At 40.9% G+C, this 24,438-nt stretch overlaps 1 protein-coding gene across 2 annotated transcripts in view; it reads right to left on the bottom strand.

The window, feature by feature from the left end:
- Nucleotides 1-24,438, bottom strand: part of cachd1 (cache domain containing 1) — a 102,847-nt gene that overhangs the window by 40,390 nt on the left and 38,019 nt on the right. For both annotated transcript variants that reach the window (XM_037770342.1, XM_037770343.1), the window contains 3 exons: nucleotides 19,023-19,085; nucleotides 11,638-11,786; nucleotides 1,074-1,180 (listed from right to left, as the gene is read on the bottom strand). In XM_037770342.1, coding sequence (XP_037626270.1) covers nucleotides 1,074-1,180; nucleotides 11,638-11,786; nucleotides 19,023-19,085 — 319 coding nt within the window. The remainder of the gene's footprint in view (nucleotides 1-1,073; nucleotides 1,181-11,637; nucleotides 11,787-19,022; nucleotides 19,086-24,438) is intronic.

Genomic DNA, 24,438 nt, shown 5'->3' on the forward strand with positions numbered 1-24,438 from the left:
TTCTGTTGAATTCTTGCGATCATACAATCACAAATTCCTGGAGGGAACTGGTAATAACCTTACCATGTGTGCTGGACTGAGACTGTACGTTTAATAGAAAGTAAGATTATTCTGGGAGATGCAGCCCATACGTGTCAGAAACGCATGCAATACAGCTTGATGTTTCGTCTCTGGAAGCAGAGGGAACGCACCGCTATCCAAGCGATGGCATCAGAACAGAAAAAGCAGCAGGGGAAAGTTGGCCTTTGTCTGGTTTTTAGTCAATTTGGTCCATTTTCCTCCTAATCAAAAGCAGACCGACATATGTGGTGCAGACACATGTGGGTTTTACATGCTAACATTCTGCAATGTGCTTATGCAATCTGGAGCCTCAATAAACGTATTGTTTGGCGCAGTGAGAACACCATCAAACTGTTTTCCATTGCTCTCTCTCGTACGACCTGGGAGGACGATGCCGAGGTGAGATGTTTGTACTACAATGACATGAACACACCTCATTTTTGTGACAACTGATGCAATTTCCATTCGAGGTAAAATGAGGAGAGAAACAAAGAACTGACAAATCCCATAACAACAGGATGGTAAAAACACACACTACCTGAATACATTTACAGACAGAGTTCAAAGTCAAACAAAGTGCATTTGATCTCAGGCTGTAAAAATCATTTTAAAATCAAACGGGAGGGAAAAAAACGAGGAGAGAAAGTGTGAGTGAGGGAGCACAGGAGAGGCTGTAAAAACATCTCTTTAGACACGCACAGCTAATTACTTCCACCTCAGATCAATGTGCACCCCTTTTAACATTTCAGAAGATAAGAAGAATAGAAAAGATAATACAACTTCTTAATTAAAAACTGGTTGCCATAACAACTGCTGTTTAATTATTCAAAATTGGGGGGGGCAGTCTACAGTAGAAAGAAATGGATTCATAAATGGTTTCAGCTTTGTGTGTCTATGTTTCATTTGTTAAACCAGGTCAGTTTGTATGCAAGCAAATTCTCCTTTCATTTGGTCTGTCTGTGTTTTGTGTGTGTTTTGTGTGTGTTTTGTGTGTGTGTATGTGTCTAACATACCTGAGTTGAGGTCCCGTCCAGGGTTGAAAGCTCGGCTGTTGACGTTGGGGGAAAGTCTGTCACAGCATATGGTCTTGGAGACGTTGGTATTGAAGTTTCCATCAAACCTAAATACACACAAACAGGCAACATTTGAGGAATTTATAGAGCGTGTCCGACTCATTTGTTGGTGGAGCTGCTCTGAATTTTCTCTCAGCACTAACAGATGTACTACTCCGCAGCTTTGTTTCCAATAAAACCAAACTCGCAGGTTTGCAAATACCTCTGACTTTATAGTAATGGTCATGCTTTAACTTTTTAAAAAAAAGCTATTGACTAAGCTATACATGACGTATACAAATAATAAAGAAATCTATGTGAAACCATGTGGTTAATCCAATTACATGAAACATCTGTTGAAACTAATAGACCCTGCTTGTTGAATCGTTGGCAACATCATCTGTTGCGCAGACCTCATATTAAAGTAGGAGTAATTGGCTAGTGAATAATATTTTCCATGGAAAACTACTTGAATTTTGCTTTCCTCTCAACAAAGCGAATACCCACTTCCCTGAATACATCTGAATGTGATTGTAGGAAGGACTGCCGGCTTAGTTTGATGATGCAGATCATCTGTCACAGAACCTCAAACTTGTATTACAAAAATAACGTTTTGTCCAGCAGCTAATTTTGAGCATCAAGGGGCAAATTCAGGTCAGCTGGATATGAGACACTTCACTCTTTTTTTATAAATGTGTGCATCACTGTACACAGCAATGGAGGAAGTAATCTTACACACATTTATTCTTTTATAATCTGTAGTAAATACATTAATCTAAATAAAATTAGATTTTATTACAATTACAATTATTATTTTATTATCATAAAAACTATGTTACTGACACAAACGTAAACGTCATCACATAGTATTAGGGCGGACCTGAATGCTTCAAAGCTTTGATCGTTGCCATGGTATTCGATCACCAAATCATTATTTGAATGCTTTGCTTTTTAATTTTTAAAAACGTTTTATACACCGATCAGCCATAACATTATGACCACTGACAGGTGAAGTGATTAACATTGATTATCTCGTTACAATAGCACCTGACAGTGGGCGGGATATGTTAGACAGCAAGTGAATATTTTAAACTTTGTGTTGGAAGCACAAAAAAAATGGGCAAGCATAAGGATGTGAGCCACTTTGACGACTGAGTCAGAGCATCTCCAAAACTGCAGCTCTTGTGGGATGTTCCCGGTCTGCAGTGGTCAGGACCTACCAAAAGTGGTCCAAGTAGCCACAGACCTGTCAGGGTGCCCATGCTGTCCTAATGTTATGGATGATCGGTGTATATAAGTATGTAATAATAATGTATAAATCCCAAAATAGGCCATGAAATAAGGAATAATCCCATTATTCATCATTCATGGAGGAGATGGAGACAGACAGAAGAACATGTCAGCCTGCTGTGTCACGCTGCTCCGCGAGGCTTTGAATACCTTTGAATATTTCACACCGAAGCTGTGAGGCCAAAAAAATTCGGGACAGCCCTACATAGTATACTCCGGTTTGTTAAAAACATATTACATTTGTTCCTTGTTAGCCTATTCTTCTGGGTAGAAGAAAAACACAAAAACACAAGCACACGTATCTGTATCCTTCATTTGGCCCTATGTTCTTTCTCTCATGTACTAAACAAAGTGACTGATGGCATTGAGGACGCGTCTCTGATGGAAGTTATACACAGAAAAACCTTTGACAAAAAGGGGATCAGCAGTATTGTATATAATGTATTATAATTATGTTTAAAAATATCATGCTAGTTCCCAGCAGTTGCTTGCTTGCACTGTTGAGCTGTGTTGTAGTGTGAACGATGTGGCCCAGTAATGCAGTGTTGTCCTTGAGTGTGCACACACACACCAAAATGTGTTTAAGAGGTGTCAAAAACATTAGACACTTGTTCCCATCAGCACATCTTTAACACAAGGCTTTTCTGCGAACATCTTCACGCATATCATATCGCATTTCATTCAGTAATTTGTTTTAGTGTTAAGCAACAGCCTGAGTAGTGTTATTTTAAAATGGCTTACATGTGTGTGTGTGTTGATGATGGAGCCTGGTTGCCAGAGCTCGTATCTCTGGAGTTAAGAGCTTTAGTTGGGAGTTAAAAGGGGAGGTATGCAGAGGAGCAGCCTGTTCTGCACTGCACCAAGCCTGGCTGCTTTGATCCTTCCATCCCTCCAACTACACCCCCCTTCCTCCCTTCTGGCTTAGCAACATACAGACACACGTGTGCACACCTACACACACACGCATGCTACACACTCTTTGGCTCCCTCTGCTTGCAGACCTGGCCCTGGCCCGATGTGATTGACAGGTGCTGTGATGTACGGGCTGCGTTTGAACTTCACTCAATTAAAGTCCCATAAGGCCAAAGTCATTACTATTCTCCTTCAACCCACTTTGCATAGAAGCGGTGGGCAAGACGCTCAGCACAAATGTGTGCCAGATAAAAAATACATTTGCAGCCGCTTTGAATTCCACATCAAAAACACATATGAGAACGAGAGCGAGAGAGAGAGAGAGAGAGAGAGAGAGAGAGAGAGAGAGAGAGACAGAGAGAGACAGAGAGAGAGAGAGCTGATTCTGATCAAACATTTTAATGAGGGCAAGAAAAATCTGTTTTGCAAACAGGCTGGACTCACCAGACACAAACACAATTTGATTTGCAGAATATAAATCCAAACTCTTATGTTCCAAACTGAACGCATGGGGCTTTAAATAATTCTTCCACTGAATATGCATATTAATAATGTATTGTAGGAATGCTTGATTACCATACCTCCCAAAAGGGGTTGTTCTCTATGCAGCAATTAGAAATTATCCTGAGGACAATTCAACAGATAGACAGCACCAGTAATGGGCCTGTGAGTGTCCTTGAGAAAGATTCAAACTACAAATTAATTGATGTTTCTTAGAATTTGGACTGAAACACATTTTTTTCTTTGCTTTTAAGAGAGAATGAAACTAAAATACAATGCAGAGAAAAGGGAGAAAAGACATGAAGCCCAGTGTCTTATAGAGTGAAACAAGACAGACGCCTCTAAATAAGGCAGCACCTGCTGTGTTCAGCGGTGACTACCATCCACAGTTTATAAAATCCATTATATTAAGACGTACCCTGCTGCAGGAACCATATATATCCACAGAGGAGGCAATCAAACACCATTCAAAAAAACCCAGAGAGTACAATTACCTTGAAGAGGCTTGCCGTTGTGCGAGCTCCAACGCCAAGAGTAATACCCTTTCTAATGTGTTTGCAATCCCTCAGTGAATAGCGGCGGTGAAGCAGGCAACATGCTAGCTGGAGAAAGGAGGGCGCTTAAAGAAATCTCTATATCAAAAGAGAGAGTGGATTTTGGAATACTGTTTGGTGTCCAGCAGCTACATTCACATTACCTTGCACGGGAGCTGGATCACATAGCACACAAAAATCCATCTCGTCACGCTTGAAGTAACGCTTTTGTGGCCGGCAAGCCAGATCACAGACCAATCAGCGTCTTGTGAGGAGCTACAGGTGTGGTTTAGGTGCGCGTGACGACACAAAGAGGCAACTATGTTCGTTCTAATCAACAATGATGGCTCCTGAAGAGGTTAGCGTAGCTGCAATAGCATCAGTTATAACAGAGCCGGAGAGTATTTCTTTATTGACAGAAGAGCAAAGAACGGCACTGAAGGCTTTTTTCTCGGTGGAAAAGATGTTTTCGCTCTTCTCCGCTGAGTTTGATTGACAGATGGTTCATCCAATCACCTGCCAAGTGTTTTTTAAAAGTGCCTGCCCTTTTCCAAACAGTTTCCAATGACGGCTTCTCAGATGGTTCTGAGTAACAAACCATCTGGCGGGAAGGGACAACAAGAAGGGAGGAAAAAGCTCAAGTGGATTTTGATCCTGAGCTTTGTTGCATTGCCTGCATTACTCTGAGAGGTGTTTCTAATATCCTGGCCTCCCTCGTGTGTGTAAATGTGGGGTGGACAAAATGTTCTTTTCAAAACCACGCAATCTGAAAACACTAACTAGGCCTCAAAAATGTCTTAAATGTTTTATTGCAAGGCTACCGTGCTGAATTGCACTAGACTGAACGGCGAAACATAAATCAATTAATAACTCAGTAACGAAAGCTATGAATGTGGGGAAAGACTAGAGAAATGCTGCAATAGTAGCTGAGATAACATCACTGGAGGAATGTGTGTTGCTATGTTGTTGAAATAACTGCCTCAAAACATTGCCCAGGAATTGTGTATGATTAGCTGAACCTGTTACCAGTATGTCATCATGTTTGCCACTTAGTCCCTCGCACTGCTGGGCTGTCCATTAACCCACTAGGGAGAGTATGAGGGAGGATCAACTAGGATTGGAGTCGGGGTAGCATAAAGGACGGATAACAGACTGGGCCAACGGGGCCGAAGCCCAGGGGCTTCTGACAGTGGGCCCCTCAACCTTGGCTGACCGGAGGCTGATCCTTGTACTCAGAGGCCTTTAGGCATCATAAATGTACCACAATGCAAAACAAGTACGAATGTTATGAGGGCTTCTGGCTGCTGGTTACTCTGGGGAATGAGTTCCTTTTGTTGTATCAACTTTTCACTCTGGTTATAAGCAACTACTGCAGTCATTTAGATACAAGTCTGCATGGGTGTGCAAGGACTGGAAACAGGCCAGATAGTGGAGACCCAAAGACCTCCTCACTGCTTAATCTGTCCTTGAATATCAACGGATGAGGATGAGGGGGAGGAAGGACATTAAAAAAGGGAAGGAAGTTGAAGAGGAAGGGAGTTTATCAAGAAGTGAAAACAGAGACTGGAAGGAAGAATACATAAAGTTTAAAGGGAGGCAAGGACGGAGGAACAAAGACGAGAAGGAAAGAGGAAGAGGTTGACATTAACGGAGGCGTGCAGAGAGAGAGATAAAAAATATGTACACCTGTTAAGGTCACTTAATCAGACCCCCTCCCAACCTGCCTGGTGTTTTGCCAATCTCCTTCTCTAATGTGCAAACAGAGGTATCACCATCGTGCTGACTGAGCAACCAGAAGATCAGCTTGATCTGAAGCTCGAACTCTTGAGTAGCTGCTCACTAGTGCCACATATACTCTTGATCAGGACTGTAAATCTGCCAATAACTCAGATGGTGAGAATTCCTCTTAAGAAACAGGAGCTCTGTATTAGACTGTGGTGTCTTTAATCTAATGATTAATTTATGAGTGGAGGTATTCTGCAATATCATCCCTCATGTGATATTGTGATATTATGTTAGGCATTTGGTGTTCTGCTCAGCAACGTTAACGACCCCATCTTGAGCCAGAGTTTGGTTTATGAATATAATTTTCCATTTCTGCCAATAGATCCCCCTAAATGTTACATACTGTTCCTTTAAGTAAAAGGATATAAACAAACAATGATATGATTCCAACTACTTTGTTGAGATCTTCGCATTAAAAGAAAATCATTCCCAAACAAATGTAGCCAAAAGTCTTATCTATCTATCTCATGCGGTTATGGTATTGGAAAGTTGAATCCTAATTCATGAAAATAAGAGCAAAACAATATTTCTTGAAATTGTTCTAGACAGTAATCGATAGGGTTGTAATGATATATCAATCTGGATCGATATATTAATTCAATGATCAAAGATCCAATATCGATGCAAAGTGAAACCATCAATACATATCATCATCTTTAAGATACGGCTTTATTTAGAAATTCCCATGGCACGTCTGTGTCACCATTTCCGTCCAAGTGCGCCTCCTTCCTTTAGAGTCCGGTAATGACAATGTCAAATCATATTTCAGTTGCTTTTTGTGAGTTGATATAAATGGAACTGATTGTGTTAAATGGACATATGAAATCGTCTCATATCGATCACAGGCCACTGAATTGAATCAAAATCGTATCGTGGCAGACTATGTTATATCAGCAAATATCGTATCGTTGTCCAAAGAATCGATATAATATTGTATTGTGATGAAACTTGTGATTCATGTCCATAGTAACCGAGGTAGTAATGGGCATAGACTTTATGTGAAGCGGCACCATGAGGGGAGATTGGAGTAAAAATGGATGGATGGATTGGCGTGAATTATGGAACAAACATTATTATATCCCTCGGGAGAAACTGTAATAACTTTGGTACCTTAACTTTTCATCTAGAGCCATCGTTACCTCATTACCTCCAGGCTGATTCATGTGAAAAACACTAAGCTTTGCACTGAGGTTTAACATACTGCTGGTCAAACACTGATGTCACCTTTAGGGACACCATACCATGTTGCGTTTCCCTCTACCTTTCTCCTCTTCTATTTTTGGTGAGACAATGTGTTGGTTTACGTCTTAAAAGAACTCTTCAGGAGCATCATATGAATAGCATTTTCCTTGCACAGTCCATTTGCAGCTCATCTCCAACTGGTGAAATGAGACCATTAAATCCCATCTGGGCTGCTCCCAAGCACACTTCTCACTTTTACAACTGCATAGCAGTGGAACTGTTGAAATGAGCACCTGGAGATTGCATGTTAAAAATAATACAGACATACACACACCAACTCTACGAGTCACATCAATTTTCTATTTTCAGGTACAGCCTGTCGCTGAGACGGAGCAGTGATTAAAGCATACCACCGGGCGCTAAGCACTGCCCTCGGTGGCCTCCCTGTGAAATGATAGCCTGGTAGCTTGACGGCTAACAGACATGGACACCCTGTGAACCACCTGATCCCCCTCTAAACTGGCTGACCTGACTGAGACCCCCAGAAGCAGCTGATGCCTGAGACTAATGAAGGACACTCTGAAGTGGACTACAGAGAGCTCAAGTATATTGAGAGCCTTTTAACCTTTTCATTTATTTGCTGGTTTAACGGTTTGTCTATGAAGGACAGGAATTGCCTAAATAACATTGTGAAAGTCTGCTCCAAAATCATCGGAGCCCAGCAGAGCAACTTAAACTCTCTCTGGGAGAAACGTGTTCTCCAGAAGGCCAAAAACATTATTAATCACAACCAAATCTTGTCCAGTGAGTTCACACTACTGCCTTCAGGACGGCGCTATCTGCCTCCTCACAGAAAGACAAACCACTACTCCAAGTCATTCATTCCTTCCGCCATTAAACTGCTGAACGCAGAGTAACTATCATGAATGAACGACAACAAAAATGTTTTATTTACTTTGAATGTACAGTTATTTTGCACTAACCACATAATGGTTGTCCGTGTTTGCAATTAGGTACATTCTTGGAATACAATTTGCAATGTGCAAATACTCTTGGCACTTTATTCTATTCTATTTATTTATTTATTCCTTTATTCTTTTATCTCGTCTTGTTTTTTATTCTTGTATTCATTGTTTTTATTGTGGATATTTTTCATTTTTAATCTCGTACTTTTATTGTTCTGCACCTCCCCATATGCCACCTACTGTGTTCCCTCTGTCAATGATGATTGTGCAGTATGAATGTGTGTATATGTCTCGGTGGACTGCAGAAACTGAATTGCCCTTCGGGGATAAATAAAGCTCTCTGTATCTGTATGTATCTGTATCTGTAAGTCCTGTTCCCGATCTGGCATAGATCCTGTTCAACCAGGAACATGATAGTAGGCTCTGTCTATTTTCTTTTCTTCTTCTTTTATTTAACAAAAATATTCTTCTTCTGAATTTAATGCCTTTATGAAAGGACCAGTGTGTAACATTTAGGGGGATCTGTTGGCAGAAATGGAATATAATATTAATAACTATGTTTTCTTTAGTGTATAATCACCTGAAAAGAGAAATTGTTGTGTTTTCGTTACCTTAAAATGAGTCGTTTATATCTACATACGGAGCGTGTCCTCTTCACGGAGCTGGCCGCCATGTTTCTACAGTAGGCCAGAATGGACAAACCAAACACTGGCTCTAGAGAGGGCCATTCCCATTTTCGCTCTCAGCCACCGTAGTTCTCCTACATGCTTGGCACACAGGAGAAGTTCGGTAAGGTCTCAGTTGGTTACAATCTGTAACCTCACTGCTAGATGCCGGCAGATCCTACACACTGCACCTTTAAGCGAGACGCAACAAAATCCCTTGGCTTGACGCGAACCAGGAGGTTTGTAGTTGCGGCATGGTAGGCACCTTAACTGCTAGGCCACCACCTTTTGTCCATTTATTTAAAGTAGATAGGTTGAACACAACTATATAGTAAATGAACTATTTGCTAATAATGCTTGAATATTAATCATTAGAGCCTGACTCAAGCTGGATTTTTGAAGCTAATACCAATATCTGTATTCGTGTATCAGCCAATATTGCTTTTACAACATACAGAAACATCTTTGATAAAGATCTCTTGAATTAGTTTTTTAAAGATTGATGACCAGGACTCTCTCTAATGGAAAAAACTAAGTACCAGCGACACTGTTTCTGAATAATTTTAAGCATATCTTTGGTTTCTATGTTAAGTTCTTGTAAGCCAACAGATTCACAGATGGAGATATATCTGCTGGAAATATCCAATAAATCAACACCCCCAAAATTATTGGTATGCATTTAATAGTCACTTTAAGAACAAGGATTTAGTTAACATTCAAAAACTAGTTGTTTTAGGCATACAGTAGGAATATATCAAAGCCTAATCTAACCTACGAGGTGCTCGGTTCTTCAGCTGCTCCCAGATGCAGAGTGCTCAGGAAGAGAGAGCTAAGGTATTCTGCATACTGCTCCTTAAAGTACCTCACGATCCTGCATAAACCCAAAAAATGAAAGCAAGAGAGCTCCGTGCCTTTTTCCTCCCCTGAGGAAGAAGCTTTGATGTTCAGGGATCTGTCAGACTCAGCTTCAGTTTGGTATGTCCATCCCCCCAACACCACCACCCATGTGACCGACTCCCCCTGCATCATTCCATCCTTCCTACCTGGGTCTTATATCATCTTTTCCTCAGCAATTTCTGCCTCAAACTGTCTCTCGAAGCTGTAAATCCATGATTTTAGACCTGGGTGTAGAGCACACATGTCTGGACATAAATACAACATGTCTGCGTGTGAACAACTGTTGAATGTATGAACAGTATGTCATGTGCATGATTCTTAAGCTACAGGTGGCCAGTGGCCCTGAGCCAGGCAGTCTCCTCTCTGCACGACTGAAGGAAAGACAGGTGACCTTGCAGCCTGTGAAGTCTGCAGCGCGAAAACTTCAGAGAGCAATAACTGGTTACATCGGCTGATAAAGGGGAGGGAGATAGACAGAAATAGAGAGAGAGAGAGAGAGAGAGAGGGGATGATGGGTAGAGACAGCTGCTGCTCTGCAGATTAGAACTGAAAGCAGCTCTCAGCTTTGAACTGTGTTTTCGCCTGCTGGAGTTGGTGGATGGCTGAGAAGCTGGGTCTACTCTGTAGGCTGGGGCAATTTTAAACTCTCAGTAGAGGACTTAAATCTGACATATTCAGTCTCACACCCAGTTTCAGAAAAATAAACTTTTGTCATTTGGGCACCCTTTTCACAAAGCCTTGTGGCTTATTTTGGTCCCCAAACTATATTTATAAGAAACACTAACTTTGTCATCAGTGGCATTTTACTATTTCATGATGAAATCAAAAATCAAAAAAATACTGTTTGTACATTACTTAAGGTTTTTTTTTTTTTTAATTTACCTGATTTGTGTGCTTTATGGCGTTGTATGTGGGTTTATTTATTATGATTATTGCTATTATTATTATGTTTTGTGTGTTTTTTTGTCTTATTTTGCCTTTTTTACACCCTGGTATTGTTTGTCTTTTGTTGTTAAATGTCTGAAATGAGGCATGTATCCACTTCACAGAAGTCTGTATTAGTCATTTGCACATCCTTCCAACTAAAAATATTTGAATGAAATCAATAACCTAGTGTATATAAGTTGATGCCAACACAGCAATCAAATCTCCAGGCTTTCAAAAAACTGTATTACCCATGAAAAGCCCAATATCTCCCTGCCTTCCAAGTACCATGAAACTTTTCAACATCAAGGACCACTGCAGTAAAAGGAACAACTGGCACAACTACTGACTGCTTGAATAGGTTCTGAAATGAAGGTAGAGTTTAGGGACGGTGTGGAGGATTTAGTGACATCTAGCGGTGTGGTTGCAGATTGCAACCAACTGAATAACCCTCCGCTGTAGAAACATGGCGGAGCAACATGGCGGACTCTGTGAAGACGACCCGGTCCCTATGTAGATATGAAGGGCTCATTCTAAGCTAACAAAAACCCAACGATTCTCCAAGGCTGTAAAGGATGTGATGTAATCCAAAGATGATCATAACATGTTTAAACGAGGGAGAGATGGGGATTTGTGTGCGTGTGTGTGTGTGTGTGTGTGTGTGTGTAGTTAAAGCATAAAGCAATGTACAGAGAGTCGAATGCAGGTGCTAACAGCGGGAGGTTGGTGTACAGACAGAGAATGAACCTCCTGCAGAGATTTGTGTGTGTATTATGAGAGAGACAAAGACAGAGAGGAAAGTGTGTGTGTGTGTGTGTGTGTGTGTGTGTGTGTGTGTGTGTGTGTGTGTGTTAAAGAGAAAGTTACTCACTCCATCATAGATGCAGGTATGGAGCAGCAGTCCTGTATGGCAGTGAGCGGAGAGGTGAGGTGAGCGGTGTACGAGGCCTCCACCACCTGTTTGTTGCGGTTCACCACGTCCAGGTAGCGGTTAAACTTTTCACGGATCTTTTTGGCCAACTGCACAAAGGAAACAAAGGCACATCAACAAGACAAGTGATTAGTGGAGACACCTACATTTATTTCCTTAAATTCAGCTTTACCTTATAAACCATAAGACTGACCAAGAAAACTTTGGATATTATCTAACCCACAGTTCTGCCTAAAACCTGCCAAACTAAAGCTTAAAGTAGTGAAAAGATTACAACTATCACATTAAGGATCTACACAAGTATGCACACACACGCACACACACGCACGTATAATCGTCTTCACTGTATCTTATTTTCTGCGTATTCGCTATGTTTGTCCCACTATTTTTAAATATTTTCATGAAATCTTAGTTTCTTTTCTTTGCTGCTTGCTTCTCAAGTTCATCTCTATCTTGTTGCGGTTTTGTTCTCAAACACGCTTCCCTTCACTGTGACCTCTGCTTTCTTCTCCATCACAAGTTTTGAATATAAATAGTTAACCTCTAAATGTAACTGTTACAATGACGTGATGGATCATGAGGTAATGCTAGAATTGTAAATTGGTGCAAGCAAAACACACAGTGAGTCTCTGTTGTCAGAACTTCACAAACCTCACCACCTTCATTTTATCCATGGTTATAATTAAAGTTATATCCATGTTCCTCAAAACCCCAAATCTGACGACTCTGGTTAGAAGTGAGACTATAGACTTTTATATAGACAAGTGTCCAGGTAAACTGTTTTCCACACACACTCAGAGTATCCTTCCATGCATACATGTGTAAACAAGCACACACACACAATGATTTAGCCCCGGGGCCCATTGTAATACCGGGTTTCGCTACCCATCCCTAATCAAAGATGCCCAGAACTCAGGCTGCATTAAGTGTGAAATCCATCACTGTTAAAAGCAGAGCTGAATGATGGATGTCTGGCGCTGGAGAACAAAAACACTCCATTTCCACAAAGCACACCCTTCATCATTTAATAAGAAAATCCACCCTATAATACAACACGGGGCCAAGCAAAAGTGAAAGTTTGGAGTGGAGGCATTGTAAATATTTGTGGGAAAGAACATATAAAAAAAGAATGCACCTGCTTATTATGCAGTGCATTTATGTATATTTTGTCTTGTAAGAACCTTGCACAATCCACATTATAAATATACTATCATCTATTTGTCTTGGTCCTAAAAAACATTCTTCATTTAAAAGAGAAAACCAGGAAGCAGGAAGAAGAAAATGGTGTTTCTAAACAAATACAAAACAGCTAATTCAGTCAGTCTTTACTGGGGCCCTTAATGAAGGCCCCTGGACATGCATACATTATTCTTTGTCTTTCTTCCTCTGAAGGACTGGGTTCTGGTTGAGCACACATCTCACAGCACTCCTTTGGGGAAACTAATAACCGGCTCTGCAGCTGCCTCCTGGGGGACATTAATAACCAGCGCACCACCACCTCTTCACAACAGGTTCCTGTTCTTGCTTTATTTTGCCTTGAAAGGATGTTATTGGGGATTGTGAGGAACTCACATCCACTTAATCTGAAACATCACATGCATGTAATCTGATACAGACTATCCGCTTAACTTGAAAGCTGTCACATGATCCACTGGGTTTAACTCTAGGCTTGCCGCGGTAGTCGGTGTTACCGGTGTTACACGGTGGTCGGGCACACACCGATTACATTAGTTTACGCCGATTACGCCCCCACCGTCACTTCGCTTTTTTTTTATAGAAATAAAACCCATTTAGTTCATCTTGGCGTATCATCGCCAAGTCAAATTTCATACACATGGGATGACAGAGATTTGACAGACAAGACGATGGTGGAGGATTTGGTGTCAAAGCGAAAAGCAAAAGCGCCTATTTGGCAATATTTTGGATATAAACCCAATGCTATAAGGGAACCGTAACGTTAATGAGGCAATCGGCGTACAGAGGACGGAGCGGTCAAACGGCTCCAGATGGAAACCTGCAGCCTCACAGTGAAAGCTAAACTTGAGAGGCCAAACACACAGCCATCCAACGATAAAGATGAAAGTAAGCGCTCTGCATATATTGAGCGCCGTCTTTCTTGTAAAATGTCCGGTGTAATCGGTAACACCGGTGTTGTCACAAGTTTATCAACCGGGGGAAAAATGTCCTCACCGTGACATCCCTATTTAACTCTAAAGATCTATTAAAGGACTAATTCCTAGTAAGAGCTAGCCGGCGGCACGCAACTAACGATTCAGCACGAACGGCAACAGTGTTGTTTTCATGACGTTATCTTATTTGTTTGGGCTATGGTTATTGGCTCAATTCAATAGTTTTTTTTTGTATAAAAACAACATTGTTTTGTGTGACCGAGGGGAAATATGCTAATTGTGTAGGCAGATCAATACTCAATAATGTGTGCTGGCAGAATCATGACCACTCAGTTGAATTTGACACAAGTGCTGTCCAATGAACTTCTAGAGAACTCAGGGATTATTAAAGGAAAAGGGATACACCTGAGCTGAATTCAGAGAGTTGCATCAAAGTGTCTGAATACCTGTGTGAATTAAGTGTCTTAATTTAGATTTTGGTTTAATTGTAAGAACTTCTCATCAAGAAGTATGTGTACATTGATGGCAACTATAACACAAAAACAGTAGCAAAATGGCAGTGGTCTGAATACTTTCCGAAGCCATTGTAAGTTACCTACTCAGCCTCGTTGAATACAGAAAGGGGCTTATTTCCACAGTAACTGGAGCTCCTTTGTTCACATCCCATAATTACCGGTTGCCTGCAAAAGGGCTGCGATTCAAGCCAGGAACAGGGAAATGTACCGCGACCCACTGACCGCTTGTACACCTAATCAGCCGCCCGCTATTCCTATTAGGGGTTTAACGGGGGCCTGAGGCACAGCCCACAATTACTCCTGCTCCACCACAAGGAACACACACGCACACACACCGAGGCACTAACGTGTGCGCTCTCACACACACGGACATAAAGTCAAACACACAACCGTGGAACACCTCCCCCACACACAGTACTGTCCATGCATGGCCGCATGGCAATTAGCTGCAGTGAACTTGTATTAAAAAAGGGGGAAAATGGGCCAGTGTTCAGCTGAGGAGTGTTTCCATAGCTGGGAGGGGAGAGACAGACAGAGGGAGAAAGTAAGACTCGACTTTTAACAGAGTGACTTAAGAGAAACCAGAAACTTCGAGCCGTGCAAGTTAAAGCTTAAGTTACAGTCTGCCACAGAGCAGCCAAAGCAAACCTGCATTCTGCAGATTAACCACACTCTCCAGAACACAGGGCTCCTCTCTACGACCCATCCAACCAGCCTTCAGGGTTTACAGCACCCAGTGGGGTTGGTTCAGCCACAGAGCCGGAGTGAGTGGAACGGGTGCAACCTGACGTCTCGTGTTGGGAGTTTTGAGGTTTGCCAGCCAGTCATCAACCACCATTACTGGTAGTGGTGTTTATGGCAAGGCCGGGACTTACTCTAGGATGAGGTTGGCATAGGATGTTATGCAGAACTAAGAAACTGCACGGTTGAAACGTAACAGCACAGGTGTCACTTCTCCTTCGATGAACTGACTTTGTTATTGAACTAGTTCATTTTCGCTGCTGAGAAGTGGACAAGTTGCTTCCAACGACTGTCAGAAAGGTTCGTTAAACCTGCTGACTTTGTTCGCTCAACCGATGGTGATGTAATTATCGAACATGATTTGATAAAGTAAGGGAAATGGAAAATCCTCCTGCTCACAAGTCTGTCATGAAAATCAGTGTCAGTTTACAATGGAAGAAATACCACCATAACAACATGAACGAAAGAGAACATCTTAATGATCCCAATATGAGGAGAATTTATCAGTTGTATTCCCAGACTGCTATTTTGTGGAATGATCTAAAAATGTGTCTTAAAACAAGGTGAATTATTACAGCTTAATACCATAAACCTGTCTATTTGATATCAGGCTGAAGCTGTGGATTGTTTGTCTAAATTCACTTTTATATGCCAAGAAAATGTGACGTATATTTAGTGGTTATATGCCTATAACTCATATCCTCAAAGCAGGAGTAAATGCAGAAAACAGATCAAACGATGAACACAACATGTAAGCAGCGTAGACCTGACACAAAAAAGGTGAAATAATCAAAATCCCATTTCTCACTTGAATGGAACCATTTCTGGTTGTCCTTTTCTTTCCATTTCTTAAATGTCACCTTGTGAAGACTTCATCTACCAGGGCTGTGACGGACAGCCGTAACACTCCCTCACACAATAAACAGTTGAGCTGGATGTGTTTTCAGTGTTAAGTATGTCTCTCTACAATGCGTTGGTGGACCGACGGACCAACACACTTTGCTATTTCTTAAGTCACGCTGTCAGCAGGGCTAAAAACTAGATGTGGGAATCACCACGGACCCCATGATATGATATTATCACGATACTTAAGTCAACATTTTGCAATATGCTGAGTATTGCGATAAGATATATTGCGATTTATTGACTTTTTTTCAACTGCAAATTATGCAGTTTGTCAACATCTGTTTTATCTAATAAGATACAGCTTTCACTGTGTTCATCTCAGAGTTTTCATTCACATATTTTGAGGTCAGAGGTCAAAGGACCCCTTTGAAAATGGCAGTGCCAGTTTTTCCTTGCCAAAATTCGGAGTAACTTTGGAGCGTTATTTAGCATTGGCATGGCTCTAGTTTCTAGTTCATACCAGTATCTTCACTAGCTTTAGACTGAGCCCATTACAACCTCTGAAAGACAGAATAGCTCCCGTCGGATTGTTAAGAGGTTACAAGTTTATATAATAAAAGATCAGTACTTGACGTCCGTGTATCGATACAATATTGCCACACAAAATATCGTGATACAATGCTGTATCGATTTTTTCCCCACCCCTACTGAAAACAGAACTTACTTTAATATTTAGTTTTCTATGAATTGAGGAACTTGAGGTGAAACAAAGCACCAGGTACTGCCAATAGTTGGCAAGGATATAAACAAGAATAAGTGTAATACATCTAAAAGAAACATTTGACATTTGCAAAGTTTCCACTTTTCAGAGCTGATGTCCTACGAGCCTTAATTTGAGAACTTCATTAGGTATTTAGTTCTTTTAAAATATAATATAACTTTATCTAACCAGGAAAAGGCCTCACTGAGATTACAATACTCTTTTACAGGAGTGCCATCCTGTAGCAGTATAGTTTTACATAATAGTTACTTACTAGTAGGCACATTCTCACACCTCAACCAGCACAACTAAAGCCAAAAAAGATCATGCTGACACTTTTGCACGTCAATCCATCTTGAGAAAGACCAAGGTTTGGCATTTCTCGCTCTCCAGGCAACAAAGCAAAAAAGTGACAATGTTGTTCAGGGTTTTTTTGTTTTTTTACTAAAAATGAATTATTATATACACTGATGCAATAGATACAATTGTTGTCTGTATCATTTGACATCATGATAGAGAAGTGAAAAATAGAACCTAATTTAAAAATACAGGAATTATTTATTTTTTATTTATTTATTTATCCTTTATTTATGCAGGGGGGCATTATAATGTATGATTACCTTATTTAAGATTGTTTAGATTGTTTTTCAAAAAGGATGTTCACTAAACAAGATGTGTGTCATATCTAAAATATATGGTAAAAGATCCCAGTATGTTTTATTGCCATTTTAAGAGTTTTAAGCATATTTTGATGATTATGAGGATAAGATGGTGAATCGCATTAATAATGGATAATTAATAATCGTGAAATGACATTTTCATATTTTTTCTAGCTCAGTATTTGGGTCCAATCAAGGATTTTTTTAATGGATTGCATTGGCTGTTTAAAGCTTCATCTATATTCAACTCTTTATTGTAACTCATAGTACTCGAGGATATTGCTCTGTTGTTAAAACGACCCATGTGTGAATGGGGGACCAGCATGAAAACATTAGCAGCCAGCCGTTTCAATTCATGATATCCAGTGACAGCAACACGTCAATGAGTAAAACAATAGACAGTAGTAGAATAGACAGCAGCAGACTCAATGAGACAGAGACAGAGGAAGAGGGAGGGAGAGGGAGGGCTTGTGTCATTAGAGAGGGACAGATGTCTGCACGTCTTTCTGAATAATGAATGTCCAGACGAGAAACTCGTCGTCCAGTGGCTCCTCTCTGGAGCTCCTTGCCCTCTCTCCCTGCTCTCTCCTCCTCTGCAGACCCACTCCTAATTAAGCCTCACTTTGGCTCATGGACACACAACCCCTCTGCCCAGACAGAACTTGCGAGCCAACTATGCCAGAGCTGTCATCTGAATTAGTTGGCATCTGCCTCTGAAGGGTTGCAGCTAGAATGTATGGGCACTGTATGAGCTGTCAAACTATTCCAACAAGAAGTCAGTGCTGCTCTGCGGCTGGTGCTTATTAACATACACCCAATCCATGTTGTGTCAGTTCAAAACCTAAATATCGTAGCTGAGGTTTCTGTGAAAGGAAATGCTTTCAGACCCACACTAAGAGACACTTGCACAACAGGTAATGATTATCAGGATGAACTCTCTATGGCAGACCCTAGGGGTTGTATGAATACTGTTTTTGTGCGAGTTAGCAGGGACGAAGAAACAGCAATGCTTCAAGGCCAATTTGGAGCTGCCTCTGGAATAGTAAATAGCTGCAAGATGAGAGATATTGTATATTTCACACACATGCACTGACACAGATGGATACGCTGATGCACACACACAGAAACACGGTCGCAGGAGAAATGCAAACAAACATCCACCTGTCTGTTCTTGCTGGTGGCTGTTTACAAGTCTGGCGTTGTTTACCGTCACTCTTCCAAGATCCCTGACGCACGAGTGCAAAAACACACACGACACGCCAGCACACAATCATTGTTTGACTTGACGCCGGACAACAGAAACTCTGAGCATGTTTTTTCCAATCTAATGACTCACATATATTTAGACTTTTGGATTTAAGGCCATCAAAAAGATGCCGTTCTCTGCTTCAGGTCTTCTTATTCTGCTCATATTGTGAGCAGAGGGAGAGAGAGAGAGCTCACAGACAAGTGGAAAAACAGACAGAGAACTTCAAAGCCAATGAGACAGCAGCCGCAGAATTTTAATAAACCCCCTTTTTCCTCTGATGGTGAGTGTGAGTGTGTCTGTTCATTGCAGCTGAATTGAACACTACACAAGACCACAAGCAGACACAATCCATGGTACACACGCACACACACACACGCACACGCACACACGCACACACACAGGAAAGGAGAAGCCTTTGTTACTCACCTGCTGCACTTCTGTCTCTCCGTTTGATGTCTTCTCGGTGTACACAAACGAGTTGAAAATCCTCTGTCGAGAGAAAGAAGCAGAGACGGTGAGGTTAGATCAGGAGGAATGCAGGAGATTCGGATCCAATAACTGAAAACCATCTCCTGAGGAAGAGTATTGGCAGGGTTCCTTTATAGAGATAGATTTTTTGGTCCAGGTGTTGCTGAGCGGAGACCTTTTGTTATCAACACTCTGGGATTATATCTACAAAAACTGATGGCGAAAAGAGGCCAAATGCAAAAGCACTTTCCCTGTGACAATCTAGAATAACTATTCCACTATTATCACAAGGTTACCAAAGAGTTCAAGCATTCACACCTCTTTATGTTTGGTGACTGCACTTCCTCACATTTACAAAGAATCTAGTCACACCAGGAGCTTTTTGTGGCAGCGTGCCCGTTCATGCTAATGAAGCATACCAGCTATAATGATGAAGCTGCGACCGGGGCTCTGTTAGTCCCTGTTCAGACCCGGCATTAACATGCGTCCTGAGTGATCCGAACACAAGTTGACAGCTTTAAGTACGTCTGTTCACACCCGGCATTAGAATGCGTCTCCACATGCGTCTTGAGTGACCACTTGTGATCCAATCTCACTTCCCCGCTCTATACGCAAGTAAACACGTAGTAAACACATGGCTGATACAGCAGACGTTGTGACGTAATACTACAGGAATGTCAGTAGTATTATCCAACATGTTCGTGAATTCAGTCAGTATGATAATAATGCACTTTGTGTCCCTAGTCTGATAGTCTGTAGATACAGTATATAGCCTATAGATAAGATATAGTTTAATAAAATACAGTCCGACCGGATACAGTAGTGCACAGAAGCCGTTTCTGTCTGTCTATCTATTCACATGAGGAGCGCAGAGACCCGCAGAGACGTCAGTGGAGTAGGCGGTCCTTAATGTGGCCCAGGACACATTCACGTACACACTGCTAAAAGAATGTGGCCATATGTGGCCCAGACCTACCCTGAATGTGGTCTGAGCGATCAGATCTCAATGCGTCTCGAGTGCGTTCACACCTGTACTTAGAGGTGTCCACTTGTGATCCGATCACTGAGGACGCATGTTAATACCACGTCTGATGAATCTGATAATTGTTCAATGAAATAGGAGACTTTGCAGAAAGAAATCATTTATATTCAACAACATATTCATAGACACCTTTAACCTGTAATGGCTCTGTCATGTAAACCAACGCTTTTGCTCATCACACTTGATTAATTTCTGCCGGCGTTATTTGATTTGGCACAGACACAAGCTATTTTGAGAAGTTAAGGAAGTGATGGAGTCACTCTTGTTTGCACAAGCTGCAATTACATATGCCTTGCAAACCAATGGTTTTAGAGTTGGCGCTACAGTAAGTCAAAGGCAGGTTTATAGCATGAGGGACTAAATACTAGAGCTGCAACGATTAGTCGATTAATCGATTAGTCGATCAACAGAAATCTAACCACCAACTATTTTGATAATTGATTAATCGCTAAAGTAATTTTTCATGCAAAAATGGAAGAAAATGCTGTTTTCAGACTTTCAAATATGGAGATTTCCTGCTTTTCTCTGTTTTATACCATATTAACTGAATATCTTTGGGTTTTGGACTAACAAAACAAGACATTTAAAGGCATCACCTTGGACTTTTAGAGACTGGGATGGACCTTTTTCACTATTTTCTGACAATTTATAGACCAAACTATTAATCAATTAGAAAATAATAAGCAGATTGATCGATACTGAACATAATCGTTAGTTGCAGCCCGACTAAATACCTTTAAGAATCTGCAGAACGTCCAGCTACTTTTATTAAACTAGCACAATTATTCTATAGAGAAAATCCAGAGTTCAAACAAGTCATCCAATGTTACTGCCGAATAAACTGGGCCAATAAATGCTGCTGAATAAATGCACAAAAACAAATAAAACTACGTTCATAGTCCTTTCTAATGGCAGTGACATTTTGATTTGTCAAGCACAGGTGTAACGCATAACGTTAACTAATAACCTTAATGATGGCTAAATTCCATTCAGGTGTTTCAGGACATTGGGAGTGTGTATCTTGGCTTGCTAATGTTAACGTTAAATTAGTTACGCTTCATGCTTCAAGTCAAAATGCAGTGAAAGTTGATTTTAAGAAACCAATCATATATAATTTACAACATCATGGCAATAACACACAAGAAATAAACCAAATGACAACACGCAAACTGACTTCACTGACTCAGACAGTAACCGTGTTGACTGTGAGGCAGTAACATTAGTACTGATGGATGTCTCTGCTCAGACAGGTGCATCTGGAGCCATTTTATTACTGGTCCAGACTCCATAGAGAATGATAAACCTGGTTATCTGCCAAAACAACCAACCCATAGACCCAGACGGTAATGTTCTGTCATTCACATCAGTTTCTCGGTCGGGGAGGAAAATGCGTCACCTGTCTGAATCTGGAGGTCAGCCATAACACTAAATGAAGGTTTTCATGAGCCCCGAATCACAAGGTGATGTTAAATTTCCCCCATTCACCTTCCAGACTGAAACATTTTAATAGTCCCTGATTTATATTGTTAAGTGACGGGAAGCAGAGCGCTACATTAAAGCATGGAGAGAATGAGTCCTGGTGTGACCTCAGCCTTAACACACGCTAAGAGAGCTCAAGAAACACACTTTAAGAGCTGCCAAAATAACACACACGAACACACACACCTTTTTCAGATGGTCTCCTGAGTCCCATCAGCTCAACATTTTCTCTCGTTTTCTTACTTCCTCACACACACACACACTTTCCAAACACAGCCAACAGTACTATGTAGCAGCTACAAACAGAGTAAGACTAATGTTTGTGTTGAGGCAGCAGGTAGGCAGGTGTTTCATTGTAAGCCGCCCCACTGCACACAAAGCCTTAAATTACCTGGTTCCACACTGCAGCCGTTTCCTGCTGCCTGTCCACACCTTTTGTTAGACACATTCCAGAGGACACCAATTACCCAGAATGCACCACATACAACAAAACCTGGAGCTGATTCACTATAGACTGTTATAGCCTATTGCCCTGGCTACACCTTTACACCTTTCAACGGATCTCTACAAAGCATAACAAAACAAAGTGTCATTGGTTTCACACAGTTAAAAGGAAAAGGTGAGAAGTTCCTTCAAGATATTGGAGCCTCCAGAACATCGGAAGACTTATACTAAGGATGACTAAAAAGTAGGGGGGGTGGGAAAAAAAAAATTGATACAGCATATTATCGCAATATTTTTCGTGGCAATATTGTATCAATACACAGATGTCAAGTATCAATCTTTTATTATATAAGCTATTAACCTCTTAACGATCTGACGGGCCCGGCTGCTATTCTGTCTTTCAGAGGTTGTAGTGGGCTCAGTCTTAAAGCAAGATACTGGTATCATATGAACCTAGAAAACCCAAGGAATGGGTTAGCTATGTCATGTTAGCTTGTCGGGAAGAAAGCTAAATAACGCTCCAAAATTACGTTAAATGTTGGCAAGGAAAAACTGGCATGGGCATTTTCAAAGGGGTCCTTCAACCTCTGACTTCAAGATATGTGATTGAAAACTCTGTATCTTATTAGATAAAACAGGAATTGAAAAACTGCATAATTTGCAGTTGAAAAAAGGTAATAAATCCCAATATATCACACCATTTCTTATCGCAATACTCAGCATGATCGCAAAATGTACTTTATAGTACCATATTGAAAGTAGAGTCGTAACTACGGATTATTTTCATTAATGGATTGCCCTTTTGGTCTATAAAACATCAGAAAACTGTGGAAAATATACATCACAATTTCATGTTCTTTTGTCTGACCAACCGTACAAAACAAACAAGATATTCAAGTTGCTATAATGTAAGACGAGGAACAGCAGCAAATTGAAACATTTGAGAAGCTGAAACCAGAAAATGTTTACCATTTTTTCTTAAAAATGTACTTATATAATGAATCTATTATCAAAAAAAGTTGCCAACCAAACAAAAACACACAGAGATACAAAGATGCAACTAAACAGATGCCGCTATACTGCAAAATCTCCTCACAATGCCCTTTTCTGGGCCATAATTAGGCCATTCAGTTGATGTAATTTCTGAAAATTCAATTATGTCTAATGCGGCCTGTAAACAAACACAGTGCTAATTGTCAATCTGTCTTCAACAGAACTTTAACAAAGTGCTCAGTTTTAATCCTGATGGTCTAAATGGAGTCAGCAATCGTCGTTATTCTTTTCATTTTACAGAGGCATGAGACTTACAGAGAAGTGCTATATAAACAGCTTCTTTATGTTATCATTACACACACACACACACACGCACACACACACAGCTGCATATTTCACTACTGAGTTATTTACAAAGTGCAAAACCAAGCCCAGACAGTCTACTGTTCCACACCCTTCTTAGTGGAAAAAAAAGAGAAGGTCCAAAGATGTTGAACTGTCAAATAAACACGAACAAGCACACACAAACAGAGCTGCCACTACTTAGCAGGAGTCATGTGCTCTCAAAACATTCCACTAACAAAAGAGAAGGGAAAAGGGGGAGAAATAGGCACTGGAATGGAGAAACACTTTGCTTCACTTAAGCCATCAACTCTGAAAAATTGGGAACAAATCCTGAAGAGAGAGCAAACTCCTGTTGTTGATTAGCCACAGGTTAGCTGTCTTTCCCCCAGTGCCTCCAGTGTTTGTTGTTGGAGCTGCTTTGCGGTTTTCACAGCTATGGAGCAGCCGGGGAGGAATGCTCAGCTCTGAAACCCGAGAGGCCTGAGGCTGCCTGGGCCACCGTGAGCCTGTGGCCTCCCCTGACCCATAATCAAACACTGAAACGTACACAGGCACATTCACACCAGTAGAGAGGCACACACTAACAACGGGTGCATTCTCACTTCCCTATACACCTTACTGCTTACCTCCTCCAGGTACGACTGGGCAGTATACATATAAGAGATACCAGAAGACATGAGAAATAAACAACTGAATTATCCAGTGGATGTCCAGCACAGCGATGACAAGTCAAATGGGAACTTTTTGCAAGTATTCTGGTATAAATCTGACTTATGTTTTAATGTTGATGCAACTAACGATTATTTTCATTGTTGATTAATCTGCAGATTATTTTTTCGATTAATCGATTAGTTGTTTGGTCTATAAAATGTCAGAAAATGGTGAAAAATGTCAATCCGTGTTTCCCAAAGCCCAAGATGACGTCCTCAAATGTCTTGTTTTGTCCAAAACTCAAAGATATTCAGTTTAGTGTCGTAGAGGAGTAAAGAAACCAGAAAATATTCACATTTAAGAAGCTGGAATCAGAGAATTTTAACTTGTTGTTCTTAAGACATGATAGATAAAGATCAA

The sequence above is a fragment of the Sebastes umbrosus genome, chromosome 5 (assembly GCF_015220745.1).
Source record: "Sebastes umbrosus isolate fSebUmb1 chromosome 5, fSebUmb1.pri, whole genome shotgun sequence".
NCBI classification, from domain to species: Eukaryota; Metazoa; Chordata; class Actinopteri; order Perciformes; family Sebastidae; genus Sebastes; species Sebastes umbrosus.